The following is a 17,637-nucleotide window of genomic DNA, read 5'->3' on the forward strand; positions in this document are numbered from 1 at the left end:
CTCCTTTTCCTCTAAAGCCTTCACCAATGGCATGTGGGAAGTCTTTTGGGCCATAGGAATTATTGTTAGTGGGAGTCTGGGGGGTTTGTGACCTGCGTAAGAGGATCTAGCAAAAATTCACTGATAAACCAGGACTTAGCAATGTGAAAACCAGCTACAAGGTTGTTTTTTTAAATGCAGCTTAAAGAAAGAAACTTAAAAGATGTGAGTCATCATTCTGAAATGCGCATCAAACAAGTTAAATAACTCTTACTTTCTTAACGACATATTAATCAAAGTGCATTGATTCTTGAACCAGATTCTACTACCAACAAGCTTTCTATCTTCTCCATCCTGATGCATGCATTAAGAGAGTTTTATTCTGACAGATACAATATAGCAATCAATAAAATCTTATTATATGGAGCTGAGATACATGGATTTGTTGCAGGATTTATGCACTACTTTCAAACCCGGTGCTATTTCATGTCTCAGCCTTAACCTGTAATTGAAAATAAATCTCCCTGAATACACCAGATTCTAATTTTCTGGATGTATGGGCAAATGTGAATGGAAGCCAGCTTTCCCTCGGGGAGAAGTCTGCTTTCTGATTGTATCACTCCCCCTGTGCACACCACTGTATTGCCAGATTCCTCCGGAGAAAGCACCCTGCCCGGCCCTGCGCAGGCAGGAAAACACACAGGCAAACGGGCAGCGCCTGGGCACCGTGCTGTGCAACTCCATCGCGCTCCCAAACCCTCTGTCCCCTTGCTCATGATTCCAGAGCTGCTCTCTGCCTGACGATGGCTGCCTCCCAGGCAGAGATAACACAATCTGACAGTGCCAGAGCCTGAGCAACACGAGCATCGCAAAGCTGGGATGGATGAATAAAGATCAGGGAGCGGGATGACCAGAGAAGCTGGTGTTTGTCTGCTGCTTTCCTCCAGCTCCGGGGCTTTGCTCAGCGATTGCTCATAGAATCATAGAATGGTTTGGGTTGGAAGGGACGTTTAAAGGTCATCATCAACCCCCCTGCCGTGGGCAGGGACATCTTCAACTAGATCAGGTCGCTCAGAGCCCCCTCCAACCTGACCTGGAATGTTTCCGGGGATGGGGCATCCACCACCTCTCTGGGCAACCTGGGCCAGTGCTTCACCACCCTCAGCGTAAAACATTTCCTCCTTCCTTATTTCTTTCTTCCATCCTTCCTGCTCAGCGGGCATGTGAGTGTGCTCGGAGATTGCCTCTCGTCTCGCAGAGCACGGGACAGCTGGGAAGGTATCGCAGCGACAGGAGACAGACGGCCGTAGGCATTTTTCCTTTGGGTTTGTCTCGGTCTCCGAGGGCTCGGTGCCGCTTGGATGTATGACAGCAGGTGGATACCCAGCAGTCTCCCTGGAAATGGCTGGAGGGGTCTTTGATCTAAGCAGCTCTGTCAACAGCATTAATACAATAAAAATAATCAAATTCACTCAGATGGAAATGAGAGAGATGGAGAGACAGGCAGACAATGGTGCAAATCGGAGGGAATAAAGAGGACAGGACCAACAGTAAATCACCTACGCAACACCACGAATTCAGCTGCTTCTCAAAAGGGCCACGATCTTGAATTCATCAAAAAGTCACTGCAGCATCATGCCTTTTTGTCCGCTTTTTTTCTTCCTACAACACATACACACGTACTTGTTCCTTCTGTAACTGGAGGCACAAAACAGGCACGTTTGCAGAGGGATGCCTGCACAGGCTTCCCGCACGGCGCACACACGGTGTCTGCCTCTCATCCCGGGGGGAAGAAACACAGGTTTGCAGTTGTTGCACTAAATGCCTCGTCTTTCCGAGATTTCCCTAGAAACCGAGCAGGGAGCTGCAGGAGCACACTGCGGAGAGAGGGCTGGTGGCCGCAGTCTGCATTGCTATTTTTACCTCCTATCGTGGAGGGAACGACCATCCTCAACATCAGGTTGTTTTCTTGGGGAAGACAGTTTCATGGGAGAAAAGGTGATTTTAATAAAGGAGCTGTCAATCAGAAAGGAAAATGACTGCTGCCATGTACATGTTGGCTCTTTTTTTTTTGGTTCCTATACTTTCTGAAAAAAAAAACCCCATGACAACTCAAATTACAGGAACAACAACCAGAAACAGGGAACTGGCCTGAGGAAGGTACTGGGGAAATAAATGACCCGCAGCCAGAAAAGACTTAAAAATTCAAGATTCCTTTGTGAGCCTTGCATTTCAGGAGGCAGCCCAGAAAAGCACCCGATGGAACACTTCAGCGGGCGCCTTGCAAGGTCCGAGCGTCATCGCTCACCCTGGGGGCAGGTATGGAAGGCAATCGGCGCTCAGACCACGCGAGCCCCGTGCAGCAGTTCCAGGTTAACTCCAGTCACGAAACGAAAGGAGGGAACGAGCTGCGGCGACTCTTGGCTTTGTGTGTGTAAACTCTGAGGATCGATACCCAGGTAGAGCCCCAAACTGATTATACTCCGCAAAGCCAGTAGGACACACCACCTCGTGAGACGGCAGCAACGCATGGGAAGGGTATGCACAGAGCCCGCGTTCGGTGCTCAGCACGCGGAGACATCACACCACTTTCTGCTTCATAGTACGGCGAGTGCCAACCGCGGGACACCCCTCCCCACGTTCCCCGTCTCCATGCGGTGCCACCCCAGAGCAGTGCCCTTCCAGAGACGGACTCCCGATGAGGTGCAACGCGCCGGGGTTCCCCTTGCAGTAATTATTCTTCATTTGCTGACCCGCTGCTTTTTCGGATTGCCATTAACAATGACAGCTGAGGAGTTATCCGCACTGTCTCCAAGTTTACCCTCTCCAAACCTCGTCCCTGCCGCAGCTGAGTGCACATTCCCCGTGTCCTTGGGGGACATGGGGGACCCGGCCACCGCCTGCAATCACACCATCATCTGCTTTAGGTGACCCGTAGGTCACTTGGTGGGAATCCACACGAGGGTCCGGCAGCGAGGGGAATGCTAGCACGGAGTCAGAAATACCATCGCCTGGGTTTCGGGAGCACCATGTGCGCGCACACAGCCTCAGCTTTAAAACACTGACCGATATGACCTGCAAATGGCAGATATAGCAGACTATAGCCGAGCAGCGGCCAGGGTTTGCCTCTTTCGGATTCTGCCAGTACGGTCTCCACTCCAAAGTTACCCACCGCTGCTTAATGAGGGGTAATTCACCCTCCAGAGCCCAGTCACTGTGATGGGACACAACCTCCTCGGTTCCCTGAAGCGGTTTTTTTACCACCACAGGGACGTTTGCCATCTCCGAGGGATCTCCAAAGGCTGTCACCGCGGCAGGGGCAGGCAGGGCGAGCAAGGGGCGACGGGGCTCGCTCGTGGCACTGCCAGCTAAATGAGGCTTGGGAGAAAAATAGCCCCATCGACACGACAGCCGCGAGAGATGGAGCAAGTGGTCAGGAGAGGAGCGAAAGGAAGGAAAGGCAGAGTGGCGGAACGGGATGGGGAAGAGAGAGAAAAGCCTGCTGTCCTCCCTAGGCAGCTGCGGGGGACGTCGGGGAGGCAGCCCGGCCGGGGGTCTGCCTCTAGGGGGGTCGGCCAGGCACCCCCCGACCCAGCCCGAACCCCCCCACGCCTGTCTCCACTCCCCCCCCTTATTTCTAGCTCTGAGCTTTGCTCAGCGAGCGAAAGGGTTAAGTTTAATTTATACTGATTTCTATTTAATATCATTCTCTCCCCGTAGGAGCCGGCAGCTGTGAGCTGATTGTACTCTCTCATTATGCAGTCTGTATCACTAATGGCCTGTGACAAAGGCATGCCATCTTCCCGGCCTTACCCCCGAGAGCCAATTAAACACACATACTCCCTTCCTGTTTGCAGCGCATTACAATGAAATTAAACTGAATTTCAAAATCATTTTCTCCTAAAGACATCTCTTTGCAATAATTAATGCATGCTATTCCTTTGCATCTGAAATATTCATCAGGAGCGTTGACTAAAAAAATTTTTAAAGCTGATTGCCCTGCACCCTGCACTTCGCTTGATGATGCTCCAGTCCCAGCCCACGGTACCCGCCCGGGATGGGGACCCGTGGTGACACTGCCGGCAGGGCAGCTCCACGTCTGCTTCGGGATAACAATAATAATAAATCACAGCTTCTTCAAGAACCGTAAATAAATAAGATTACACAGAAGGCATCCGAAATCCAGCCTGACTCCTGACTCGACGGCACTGCTAACACACAGTAAAAGAGGGGAATGGGAAAGTCAGAGCTGCGTACACGTTAAGGTTAGGCAGAAATGAGCCATCCCACCCTTCTGCACTGGCAAGATTAATCAGCGGTCGGGCTCGGCGCAGGCAGACAAACGCGCTGCCTGTATTTACCCCCCTGCCCAAACGGTTCCCGGCCGCCGGCGGCGGCGGCAGAAAGGTGGGCACGTCGAGATACCAACCGGCAGCCGGGGCCAGAGCCTGCCAACCCGTCCCGCGGCTGGTTTAGTATTTAATCTATATTGCAGAACGGCGCCGGGCGACGGGAAACTCAGACCGAGGAGGTCTCGGACCGCTCGCCACGCCACGCGTAGAGCAGGGGTATTAATTTGAAGCACATAACTTATTCATGGCCTGTCACATCTATTCTGTTTGGGAAAGGTCTTCAGCCTGGTACCCTCTTGAATTTGTTATCCCACGTGATGGGCAGGATTAGCCGTAAGAGTTCTCCTCCGAGAACTTGCCATCCCAGCCACAGCAGCTTCAGGTAGGGACGGTCCCGACGGCATCCGCTGCTATCACGGGATAACGGGATCCTTTCTCTGTTTGCAAATATTTGATAAAACCTACCAAGGCGCACACAGGACCCACCTGCAGTAGGTATTATTATTATTAGGGTATGATCTTCTGGTGAAATTTGATTTGAAAGAAGCAAATACCAGAGGTGTTCCCATCCCTGGAAACGTTTCATGTTTCAGAAACATTTCTTTTAGTTGAAAGGGAAAGGCAAATCCTGAGAAAACGCAGAAAAAGAAACATTTCCTTTGCATTTCCACAAGGTATTATGTAAAAATAAAATGAGCCTTGGTTTCAAATTAAAAGGTCTCTTTATTTGGAAGACTCAGACTTTTCACTTTAAAAAAATGTTCTGGCAATTTCAAAACCCCTTCCCGAACTGCTCCCACACTGAAGACACCCGCTGTGATTTCTCCCCAGAAAGTTCAGCTTTCCATCAATTAGTATTTTCTGACTGACAAATGACGGTTCCTTGAAAAGCTCCCACGCGACGCCGGTGGCCAAGCCCACGACCCCAGCCCACCCCACGCGGCCGCGCTGCCCATGCTCGTGGCTTCAACCCTACACACCTTGCCTTTAAACACTCAGCCCTGACCAGGAGAGCGAACTCCCCCGCAGACACCACGCCGGCGGCGAGAGGGGAGGCAGGACGGATCCAGCACCTCGGAGCTTAGTGGGGGGGTTTTCCACTGACACGGTCCCCATGTAAGTTAAGCTAAATCCCACCCGCCTGCAATGTTTAAGTCCCCAGAAAACATCAAGCACCTGTATATTATGCTTACAAGCAAGCAACCCCAAACATACCCCATCACTCGGTGGACTAATTATGGCCAACGCAAGCGAAGCCCGGCATTTGGAAGCATGTCCAGCCCGCGCTCCCAGCCAGGCTGCGACCCCCCATCTCCAAACCCCCCCCAGCAGCCGGAGAACCTTGGGAGCCGAAAGGGAGCTGCTGCCCCCCCCCCCTCCCCTCGCTGTCCCCTGCCAGACGCCGTGGGGAAGCCATCGCGGTACCTGTTTTGAACCAGCCGTCAGGCGTGAAGGCATCTGCTGTTTCTCTGGGTCTGTTCCAGTACTCGCGGAAGACGGAGGGTCCCTTCACGAGCAGCTCCCCTTCTTGGCCCTCGAGACCCGGTGTCACCTAGGACAAGCACACAGTGAATGCATCCCGGGGAGCAGCAGCGAGCAGTCGTCCCTGCAGCCGCATCGCCTCCACCGCCTGTCCCCCAGCACCGGGGCTTGCTAAGCAGCGCGGTGGGGGACAAGCAGGACCCATGCCGTGTGCCCTCCCAGCCTTTACCGACCTCCGACGCAGCCTGCCCACCTGCAGGACCTCTTTCCTCAGGTGGAAGGGCTCACCTAAGTGCCTTCGATATTCAAAAGCACCGAAAATACACATCCGTGTTATATGAAAACAAGAACTGCCATCCTGGAACAGCAGTCCAGGCAGGCTGACGCCTTCCAGCTGCTGGCAAAGGAGAGGAGCGGTCTCGCATGTAAACATGCGGGAAATACTCTTGGAAAAGGGTCGGGAAATATTCTTGGGAAAGGGATGGTCCTTTCTGACCCCTGGACGGCCTGATGCAGACAGGCTTCACAAGAGCTCTCTGCGACCTGCTCCCACCGCAGCACCCATCCGCCTCTGCCAGGGTCAGGTTGTCCCCCAGGAAACCATTCGGGAAACCCCCCCAGTCCCCACTCGCTGCCCCCGGAGCCTCAGCACGGTCCGGGGGGAGGTGTTGCGGGGGTGGCATCAGCAGAGACAGCGTGTCGTGCTTTGCGATCTCCAGGCGCCCTGATCGGGGCACCCACCCGCCCAGGGAGCCCATCACCCATCTCTCCTTGGCAAGACTGCCCTTCCCCGCAGCGGAGGCTCTTGGGGGATGGATGAAAGCAGGTCACAGAGGCTGCCTCCTGAAAGACCTACGCATCCCTGACAACTCTGTGTCGGTCCCCGGAGTGCTGCTGCCCTCCAGGCCTGTATATCTCGCCGTGACAGCAGCAAGCTGAAGGGGTGAGTGGATGGCTCAGCCATGGAAATAGCAGCCGCCGGGGACACCAGCCACCAGCTGCACCTCTTGGCACTTGCAGCAACCTGTCGCTGGGCCGGCAGCGGCGAAGCCCTGCCCTCCCCGGGGAAGGGAAGGGTGGACGCCTGTCCCACAGCAGCTGGGAGATCGGATCCTGGTCTGATGTTGAAGGCACCACCACCACTCACCCTAGACGTACTAGATGTGCAGTGTCCTCGGGGATGAGGACCATCCTCCTGCCCGCCGCAGCCGGGCGATGCGGCCAGGAGGGCAGCCGCTGCGAGGCGGGGGGAGGCAGGAGATGATGCGCTCCCGTGACTGTGCCACGCTGCTGTCTGCTCTGTTGATAGACAGAAAACTTCACTTTCCAAAACTGTCAATCTAACACTTTTTTTTTCCTGAGGAGGTGGCAGGAAACACCATCTGATTTGTTCTCGGGGACACGCGGCTCCTTTCAGACTCACTGGAAGGCAACGGTTGTAGTGACAACTCGGTACCCTGCAAACCTGCACGGGGAGGTTTTCTATGGCAACAAAACAAATATCCTGCTGTTATGGAAACTGGAGAATTGCAGGAAGGTCACAGACTTGCCTGACACGGCACGGTACCTCATCTCCCCTGAACATACACGGCTCTGTAATTATGAGGATGCAGGCAGGCTAAGAGATGAGGCACTGGAGAGGCACGAACGTCGCACCACTCGTTGGACTGTGTTAACCTCAAGTCCTTTGCAGGGAAGATGTGCAAAGCCACTGCCGTGATGGAAGGTCACTGCGAGATGTGCCTGTGCACATCGCTCCACCCCTTCACAGAGAACATTCCGGTAACGGGAACTCTGAGCCACTTTGTACTTGAGCTGCTGCAACACGGATGAGATACACCTGGGACCCCGAAAGCCAGCAATGCCAGGAACACAGCCGTGAGGGAGAGCAGTAATAGCAGTACTGGAGCGCCAGGCAGAATACCAGGGCAGGGGAGGCTTCGTGCAGCCTTTGATGGAAACAGCGTGTCCTGGTTTTGGCTGGGAAAGAGTTAATTTCCTTCCTAGTAGCTGGTACAGTGCTGTGTTTTGGATTTAGGGTGAGAACAATGTTGATAACACACCAATGTTTTAGTTGTGGCTAAGTAGTGCTTACACCAGTCAAGGACTTTTCAGCTTCCCGTGCTCTACCGACTGGGAAGGCTGGGGGTGCACAAGAAGCTGGGAGGGGGCACAGCCAAGACAAACTGGCCAAAGGGACATTCCACACCATGGGACGTCATGCGCAGTACATAAACTGGGGGGAGTTGGCCGGGGGGGGTGACCACTGCTCGGGAATGGGCTGGGCATCGGTCGGCGGGTGGTGAGCAATTGCATTGTGCATCACTTATTTTGTATATTCTTTTATCATTATTATTATTATTATTTTCCCCCTTCCTTTTCTGTCCTATTAATCTGTCTGTATCTCAACCCACAAATTTTACCTTTTTTTTTTTCCCCTCGGTTCTCTCCCCCATCCCACTGTGGGGGGCAGCGAGCGAACGGCTGCGTGGTGTTTAGCTGCCTGCCGGGTTAAACCACAACACAAAGCTTCTCTAATGGGAAATGCTTGGAAAGCTGCTTTTAAGACACAATTTTTGTTTTAAGTCATTTCTTCCTGATGTCCTGTCTCGGAGGGTGGGGTGACACGGGGCTCTGTGCACATACAGCCCAGGCACTTCTACAGAATCACCTAAATGCCCCCAGAGCCCTGGCTGTGCATCATCTCCACTGCCTGGAAGATACTGCAGGAGAAAAAGGTCCCTAATGCTGATGACGGGAGTTTAGCTGAATGATGGCAAGGTGAGGAGGGTGCTGGATGAGTTCTCCCCTGGGGATCTGAAAGAGGGAACCCGAGGACCAGACTATCCACAAGCAGGACAGCACAGAGAAACCTGGGATCCAGGAGAGCCCAGGACCGAACCTCCGTACCTGCAGCAGCAGAAGGGCAAGAGGCAAAAAGCCCGCGTGGGCAAGCGTGGCAGGGACGTGGTGGGTGATGCAGAGGGACTGGCAAGGCAGGGTTTCAGTGCTGTTACAGAGGCTGCGTGTAGTTTTATGACGCAGCTCTTTCTTCTCGCTCCTTTTCCTGCTGGTCCAGCCGTGGCGTCACAAAACAGGCAACTTCCCTGAGCACCTCAGTCCCCCCAGTGTTCCTGGTTCCAGTTTTGCCCATCGGGTAACGCAGCCCTTACAACCCTGCCAGCGACACCTCTTCTCCCGGGGGGCAACTCCACCCCGCTCACCTCCCTGCAAACCCCGCTGGATCCCATCCGCCCCATCTCAGCTAGCGATAGCGGACTATCGAAATTGCCCTCACATTACAGGCCTTTTAATTACTAGCGCGAGCCCCCGAAGTCAATCCCTTTGGCTGTTGGGGTGCCTCCAACTCCCCCGAAAGGGTTGGGGAGGGGGTGGCGGAGGTCAGGACGGCAAGGACCTGCTAACAGCTGCCTGAGCTTCATCTACAGATCCTGCCAGCTTTTGTTTTCTACTTGTCGGCGCTGAACGCAAGAACGGGTGTAAATTTGGCTGCGACAAACGTCTTCAGGCCCAGCCTGCCCGGCTGAGCCCTGCCCTGCACAGGCGTTGCACGGTGCCAGCCGGCAGCGCCAGATACTGCCCCACCTGCACAACCCGTGCCGTGCCCCGGCTCAGAGCAGCAGAGCTGCCCCAGGGACCAATCCTGCACAGTGTTTACCTGCACGCTGCGATGTCTTGCGTGAATCAAGCCTTGAACCAGCTCCAAATTTCTTGTCATATCAACTCAAATTTTGGCAGCGGCTCAACCCACATCTTATCTCGAGAAGAGCTCCTTGGCAGCAGGCACCTCCCTGTTGTGTAATTTAATGATGTTATGGCTGGCTTGCAAACAGTAAAACAGAAAGGCCGTGACGTTATCTTAATAGGATTTTGCTTGCTGAACTCCGAATGTCACTGGCACTGCTCCCCAGTGTAGCAGAGGGGACGCAAACCACCCCAGCGCCAGCAGCTTCTGCTGCTTGCAAACAGCATAAATTAAAATTCAAGGTTCAAGGTGCTTATCTCCTACAACCCCTTGCATCTGATCCCTGCTAAACTCCCACGGACCCCAAGCTAGCTGGCTGCTGACCCACTCTGAGAGCGGGATTTTGGCGGCAGCAGCATGGCTAGTGTGTTTGTTTCCCTTCTCCGTCAAATCTCAGTGGCACCCGTTGTTGATACACTGGATCGACGTTGCAAGCAGCTGCTGAAAGCATCAGATTGCTAATTGCACAGATATCCTCCTCTCCTAGTGCCATATTTTAATGCACGTTTCAACTGCTTTAATGCATTCGAGCAACTTTAACACCCAGGCACAGCGTGCCCCTGAAGGTTGCTGTTTGAAAGCTTTCCGCTGTAAAACCGATTCGGCGAGTTGAGCTGGGCCAGCCGGCATACTAGATAAGATTACATTTTCCACGCATGAAAATAAAAGGTTGTAATAAATCCTTTGAAGGACCAAATCTGGGTGATTATAAAACGCATATTTTCCCTGCTTCCATTCTACCTCTTTATTAGGAGGAAGCGAGGGCGGTTTGTAAGTAGCTGGGAATCCCCGCTTGGCAAGCGGCCCTGGGATTTGTTCAAAGTGGCCATTTGTTTTCTTGCGGTCTCTGATATACGCTGCCCCGCGCTCCTCCGGGAACTGCGGGAGAGGAGCTTGTAATGGACTTTAATGGAATTAGGGACTTTTATGGAGGTAGGCTCAGAGCGGCATGTCTTTCGCTGGGAAGCAGAGGAGGCACTGCGGATTCCTGAGCAGAAACATGTGGAAGACACAGAGTGAAAGTTGGAAGGCGAGGCTTGTACGGGGAGGTAATAACTTCTTATCGGGCTGATAGGATCGGGAGGAAGGCAGACAAGCTTTTAGGAAAAAGACCGAAACACCTTCTTCAGGTTGCAAACAGTAGGTTTCAGGGGGACACATTTCACTTCTACCAGACCCCTCCTTCCCCCTGCCCCCCAAAAAATAACAATCTGAACCTCTCCCCTGGGTGAGTACCGAAGGCTGCGGATCAGAGCATCTTCCCTCAGGAGGGACCTTAAAAGAATCAAAGAATCAAAGAATCATTGAGGTTGGAAAAGACCTCTAAGATCATCGAGTCCAACGGGACCTTGCAACTCTTGCACCCCAGAAGCGTGAGGCAGTGCATTTGCAGATGAGTGGTTTCCCGGGATGGGGTGAAGTGGAGCAGGGAGGAGGGCAGTGCAAGGGCCTGCAGAACTCGTATCACTTTCCTTTTGCTCTTCCCTACTTACGCTTCTATCCTTGGGTCCCCACTCCCTGTTCCACCCTCCCACCCAGCCACAGCCTGCTTTCCGACTCCTCCGCAGCCCTTGCTCCGTGAAGGACCAGTTCCCCGCAGCCAACCCCACTCCTGCAGCTCCCACCACCCTGGGCTCCGAGCAGCCCAGCTTCCTTCACCACCACTGCTGCCAGAGCAGGAGAGAAAAGCCCGGGGCGCGCACGGGCTGGGCACCATCACTGATGCAACCAAGAAAAGCAAATGCATTTACATTTGTGGGGAGGAAGGGAATGTTTCTGCAGCCCTGCCTCCTCTGCCACAGCCCTACCGTGCTGCTCAGCTTGGAAGTGCTTGGCACTTTTCCCCACCTTGTAAATAAGTGATTACTGTGATCAAAATAATTAAGCAACCTAGCCTTTTAAGTGACTAATAGAAGAAAATAATTTATATGTGTGAGGTTTATGGAAGTGATGGAGCCCGTTTAGCAATTCTCACAGAGTAGTAACTTCTTTCTTTTTTTTTTTTTAAACATGCCAGAGCACGGAAAATAATATAACGAAGCCTGAAGAACTGCCCCACCTGCCCCCTGCACCCCCAGGGTCGAGCTGCGGAGCACGAATGCCCTGCCGCGCTCACCACCACGCTGCTGCAGAAGCTTACCTGCCACCAGCGCTTCCAGACACGCTCCCTGTCCCTCATGAGACCACTCACTCACCCCTTCAAGATTCTGGTGGCCCGGAGAGCGCTGCGATGCAGCAAAGCCTTGCCCCAACGCCGCGTCCAACAGCTCAGCCCCGGCCGACCTGGAGAAAGCACGGGAGCTCCAGGCTTTGCCCAGACCCTCCTTTTCCAGACCGGGGGATCACGCTACATCCAGGACTGGTGTGGTGGGTGACGAGGGAGGTGAGGAGATGCTCTCCTGCCTCCTAAAAGGAAGCTGGAGACCAATAATCCGCTTGACAGTGCCTTTTAGTCACCGTCTCCCCGGGCCATATTTGAATGGATGTCCTAGAGGTGCGAGGCTTGCTAGAGCATTACCAAATTCCCAGGCAATCTGAACTCTCATGCACATTCATAATTAAAAATTCCCTGCTAAGTTGCGTGGTTTTGTAAAAGCATTATCGTTCCTCTGAGCTACGTGTCCTGCAGCATCCTGCAGAAGGCAAGCAGGAGGCAATTTAGACACAGAATAATTTTCCTCCTGCTGGAAAAAGGCAGGTTTCTGCTCCTTGGGGACACAGTACAGAGAAAGAAAAAGAAAAAAAACCCCAACCAAAAAACCCCAAGCCCAGACTGTAATCTACGAGGCCACATTTCACATCTGTTTCTGCAATGTTAACTTTTATAAAAGGGCTGGGAATAACACAATCAATTTACTTTTCATTTTGAAGGGTTATAAATTTAAAAGCAAGGCTGGTGCACAGTGGAGCTGGAACACTGAAACTTATTTTCAAAAAAACCCAACCCTCTACTTACAGCAAATGTTGCTCCACTGAAAACAAAAGTGTTCGTATATATTTTTAGGCAATACTGATTTTTAAAAGTTACCAGACTGATTAACTCCAGATGATCCCAAAAGAACCACAGAAAACAACCCAAGTTTGGGAAAGGTCAGTCCTCCCCGCAGTTGTTCCACGGACCCAAATCTTCTTGATCTATATTAACACCATAAATTAGATGTGTAACACTATTCCAGAAACGCCAACAGCTCTCCACGCTGCTGTTCTCATGCCTCTTGTTTGCAGGCTTCAGAAGATAATAAACGAGGCAAGATGTCAGCACATCTTCCCGCTCCCTCAGCTCTCTTCATTAGAGAAAGGCTCCTGACGTGCCCTCACAATGCCCGCTCCGATTTTGTGCTCGGGGGCAGGCAGAGGACCAGGCAAGGATTCAATTAGTGGCCCACCTTCGGCTCATTTTTCATAAGCCTCACTTAAAAGTTGAGGTCAGGGAGGCTGTGATGTGCTGTGACTACAGACGATCGCGCTGCCCGAGAACCTCTAATTGCTTCCTTGTGCTAAGCCGTCCCGCGGCGGCCGGTGCCTCCTCCCTTTGGCTGGAAGCACTCTGGGGCAGAGGCTGTCCCATTTTCTTCTGGTCTCTGCTTCCGCATCTCCCCCACCACGGCCAGGGCTCTTTGGCAAACATCTCCGAGACATGCTACAGCAGCAACAGCCTCCACGACCCGATGGAGGTCCAACAAGCATATCACGGGAGGAGGCAGGTTGTAAGTATGTGGGCTGAACCCACAGCTCAGAAGGACTCAGGTGTGAGGTTGCAAAAATTGAGTAGAAACAAGCACCAGCAACTGTGTGGGCAGGAGATCTGCTTTCATCCATGCCTCACAACACCAAACACGAACACCCCAGCGTCCCAGGCTCCCCTGGCACAGGCAAGGATACAGAAAAGGGTTGAAGACCGAAACCAGCCACGATGGGACCGGAGAGGAATCCACCCCTTGTCCCTCACGTTGGGAGAACCAAGACTGTCAGCCTGGCGAAGGGGACCAAGGACACATATCTCAAGTCTTCCTCTCCCTACAAGGAGGAATGAAAGCATAAAACAATAACAAAGAGATTAACAGAGATTTTGAGGGTGCTATGACAGAGGTTAGTTCAAAGGAAACACTTGTGGAAAGACGGTTCTTCTTGACAGATGGATTCAATTTGAATGTGAAGGAAATAGTCTTCTGGCATCAAGGCTCCTCCTGTGGTAAGAAAAGTTTTCATCTGAAAAACAAGGGGACATGATGCTAACATAATCTCTGCCTCCACTTTTACTACCAGGAAGAAATAAAATACAGCTATGGCCACAAATTAAAAAAAAAATCAGAGGACAGACAGAAAGAAGAAAGGAGATATAAATACATATGAGAATGCAATTACTGACCGAGTTGACTAAGGCACTGGATGTGATCAATGAGAAGCAGCCCAAATGTTTATACAGTAATGAAAGCAGCCTGGGCAACAAAGCGGAGAAACTTGAATTACTTGGGCAGGACACAAAACAGGATACGGAGGAGATGAGAGGAACATGGTGAAACAGAAATTGTAACTGGAAGATACACAACTGCAGTGTCCAACGCTGCGGGGCCTTTGGAAGGAGTTTTTGGAAGAAGCAGAGGCAAACGGAAAATGGGAAAAAATGCAACATGAGTTTACCAAGGGTGGATTGTGCCAGAAAACCTGAGGACTGATGTTCCAGATAGAAGAAAAGCAGCAGATCTAATCCAGGCTGCCTTCAACAACATAATCCCCACGCTGCCGGCCTGGGAGGTGGCTACTGATGGGAGAGATCACGGGGTTGAGGGCAAGATTCATGAGGTGGGCAAAGACCCAGGCAGCGGAGACAAAGCCCAAAGCATCCCACGAGCCCCTGTGGTAGCCAGGCAGCCTCGTCAGCCAGGCAGCGTCGTCAGCCAGCCTTCGGCTCTCCGTAGCTCAACTTGAATTTCACCCCAAGTCCCAAGTAACAGTTCGACCCTGAATCAGCGACTTGCTGTCCTGGTGAAGGCATCCTACGAGGCTTCAGCACCATACGGCACATCCTGCACCTACAGCAGGGAGCTGCTGATGGGAGATGGAACTGGGATGCCGGAGGTAAGGTTCACCATCGAGAGACCTGCGGGAGGTACCAGTACAGGAGGATGGGATGCAGTAGGGACAAGAAAACAGATGAAAAATTGTACCATTGGGAGGAGAGATGTTCTGGAAGTGTAGGAGCACTGAGGACAAAGAGCAAACTGTTTTAGGCTGAGGTCTGATCAGGATAGGAAAGGAATAAATCAGGGTGCCTGCCTGGGTCAGCCAGAGACAGGACTCCCTGGGCCAGGCGGTCACATCCCCACCAGCATGTCCGTACCTGTCCATTTTCAGGAATGCCAGTCACGGCTGGCACACGCCTATCTCTAGCCTCAGGAGCTACACGCAGGAGAAGAGCCAGGTACACTCGCACCAGATGTTTCAAAATACCTAGATGAATGAGACAGAGGAGACACCACACAAGAGGTGCACGTGCAACAGCACATCCACATGGGACCTGGCCCAGAGAGGTGCCAACTACCGAAGTCCACGGTGTCCACACCCACCCCTGGCAGCAGCCACGGGGGTGCCCAGACCTTGGAGGAAGCCTCCAAGAGAACCCTGGCAGCTCAGTGGTGACCGAGCACCTCCCCGCCGGTTCTCCGGAGATCTGGGATGAACGTGAGCGAGGTGGAGCCATTCCTGGTCCCCTCCACAGGGGCATCAACGGCCAAGACCTCCAGCCTTAACAAAGGGTGACGGTGCCAGCTGCCCCCAATGCCCGCAGCCCCGCGGAGGTGCTGACAACCAGAGGCAAGCTGCTAGCAGATGGCAGAGACGCAGGGGGCACAGGGAGGAGGGGCCAGGAGATGCTGGTGGCTTTCGGGAGGGACGGCCGCAGCCGAGACGGTTCCCGTCCAGGACGACAGCTTGCATATGGATAAACAACGAGATAATTACAAACTTGGCGGGGGGAGAAAAGCCCATGGCTGCAGCGTCCTCCTGCTGCCAGCTCCTGCAACCCATACGTCCCGCACGGCTCCCTTCGCAGACTCATCATGAGAAAATTACTCACCATAAAAGCCCTGGCTAGAGCACTGCATTAGATACAGCTGTGAAACCATTTATCTATTGATAGACCCCTATTGTCAGGGACTGGGGTTTGGCTTTCGTGCAAGCAAGCAATTTGGAAAAGGGGAAAAAAAAGAAAAAAAATCAACAAAAATGACAACCCAAAAAACCTACCAACCAACAAACAAACAAATAAAGAAGGAGAGAGACAATACCCGACAGCTCGCAGGGTTTCCAGGCCTCTGCCAGCTGGGAAGCTAAGCGTATGAAATATGCATCGCACTGAACAAAGCAAACTGAAACGTTCGGCGCTGGAAAGCTGTAACCCTTTCCTGTGCGCCGGAGCCAGGCATGGGGAGAGCGAGATCCCCGGGCTGCCAGAAAGTTAAGGGAAAAAAAGACCAGGAGAAAAAGCACCCAGGGCCATGGGTAAGGAGAAGCGCTGACAGCTTCCCCTACAACAACACCCAGGCTCTTTGGGTAAAGAGCCTGATCCTATAGGATTAGATGAGCTCAACAGGCAGCTGCTTAATGCAGGTTAAATGTTTGGGAACTGCTTTGGACGTGAGCGGCTATAGGAGCAATAGCTGGGATGGCTTAAAGCAGAGAAAGCTGCTGCTGTTCCCTGACGTTCACTTCCACACCTCTGCTCCCCAGGGGTGTATCGGAGGAGGAGCACTTCTCCGAGCACTCGAAGGACAGCATCTCTCCGGGGGACCACGCTCCGCATCGCCACGCTCCTGTGCGGGGAGGAGGTGGGGGACACTGTGTCAGGGTGCAGGCACCCAGCCTGGAGCCACCATGACTCTGCTGGGGAGTGCCACCTCCTGCCCATGCTGCTCCACCACGGGTGGTCCTGTCTCACACCAGGTTGCAGAGCATCCTCAGCTGGGAACAGACCGTGCAGCGACTGTGTCAGGCTGGAGCACATTGTTTCGGTGTTGGCAGTGACGGTGCAGGTTCATCCTTCTGCTGTCACCCAAGGGGAAACGTAAAGCCAAGCCTGGGCAGCGAACAAGACAAGGGAGAAAGCAGTGCAGGGCACGGCCAACAGCCTGATCGCACACGGCTCCGGGTCAGCTCAGGAAACCAGCTCACAGCCCAAGGTGCAGGAATAATTAGTAAGGAAGCGGCACGAGAGCCAGCTAGAAAACCCGAGCAAACTGTATGCAATGGACCACAAGGCTCATGAGAGCTGCAAGGAGATCGGAAGGCTGGAGCACGTGCATGAAAGGAATCCAGCGCTCTAATCAAGGGATGGGAGAAAATGAAGGGAAGAACACAGATCCAGCAAACTTTCAGCTAAGTAGATTATTGATCTTCGGGGTGCGCCAGAAACCAGCTTTGCAAATTACAGTAGTCCCCTGCTGCAAGCTCAGGCAGTTACCGGATGGCAAAGCAGAAACACTCTCCACCTCCCCGCTCCCGCCACCCACACACCTTCCTCTGCCACCGCCACGATGCCACCGAGCTCCTGTTTGCATCTCACTGCGGGAGGACACGCAAACTTGTCCAAAGGCTGACAACGTGAAAGGAAACGGCGCGATCCCCCAGCATCTAATGGGAGAGACAGTGTTAGCGGGGAAGAAACAGCTCGGAGAAAGTCTGTTGTCTTCTGTTGACAAGAGGCAGCAGAAGGCAGAAACCTCAGCCCAACACGAGCAGGGAAGGCGGTGACCTTGCGAGGCTCTGTACAGCTAAGCAAATAATTTCTTTGGCAAAGGCAGGCGCTCTTTCTGCTCGCAGTCAGGAAGGTTTCTGCACAGCGGAGCAGAGGTGTGAACGCCTCACAGATTGCCCTGACAATGCGCCTAACCCCCGGCACGAAGATCACCTGCTCGCAGGAGCCGAGAGGCTGGTGAGAAGAGACAGCTTGGAGCCCAACTCCTACCAGGGTGCTCAGCATCCCACCAGATCTGCCCCACCGTGCTCGCCCTTAGCCCTCGATGCTGCCAGGCACTGCTGCCCCACGGCACAGCTGCCTCG

General features: G+C 53.1%; 1 protein-coding gene across 2 annotated transcripts in view; it reads right to left on the reverse strand.

Moving 5' to 3' along the window:
• Positions 1-17,637, reverse strand: part of ACSF3 (acyl-CoA synthetase family member 3) — a 68,561-nt gene that overhangs the window by 25,128 nt on the left and 25,796 nt on the right. For both annotated transcript variants that reach the window (XM_076348910.1, XM_076348911.1), the window contains exon 7: positions 5,757-5,883. In XM_076348910.1, the coding sequence (XP_076205025.1) occupies positions 5,757-5,883 (127 nt within the window). The remainder of the gene's footprint in view (positions 1-5,756; positions 5,884-17,637) is intronic.

The sequence above is a fragment of the Aptenodytes patagonicus genome, chromosome 11 (genome assembly GCF_965638725.1).
Source record: "Aptenodytes patagonicus chromosome 11, bAptPat1.pri.cur, whole genome shotgun sequence".
Classification (NCBI taxonomy): domain Eukaryota; kingdom Metazoa; phylum Chordata; class Aves; order Sphenisciformes; family Spheniscidae; genus Aptenodytes; species Aptenodytes patagonicus.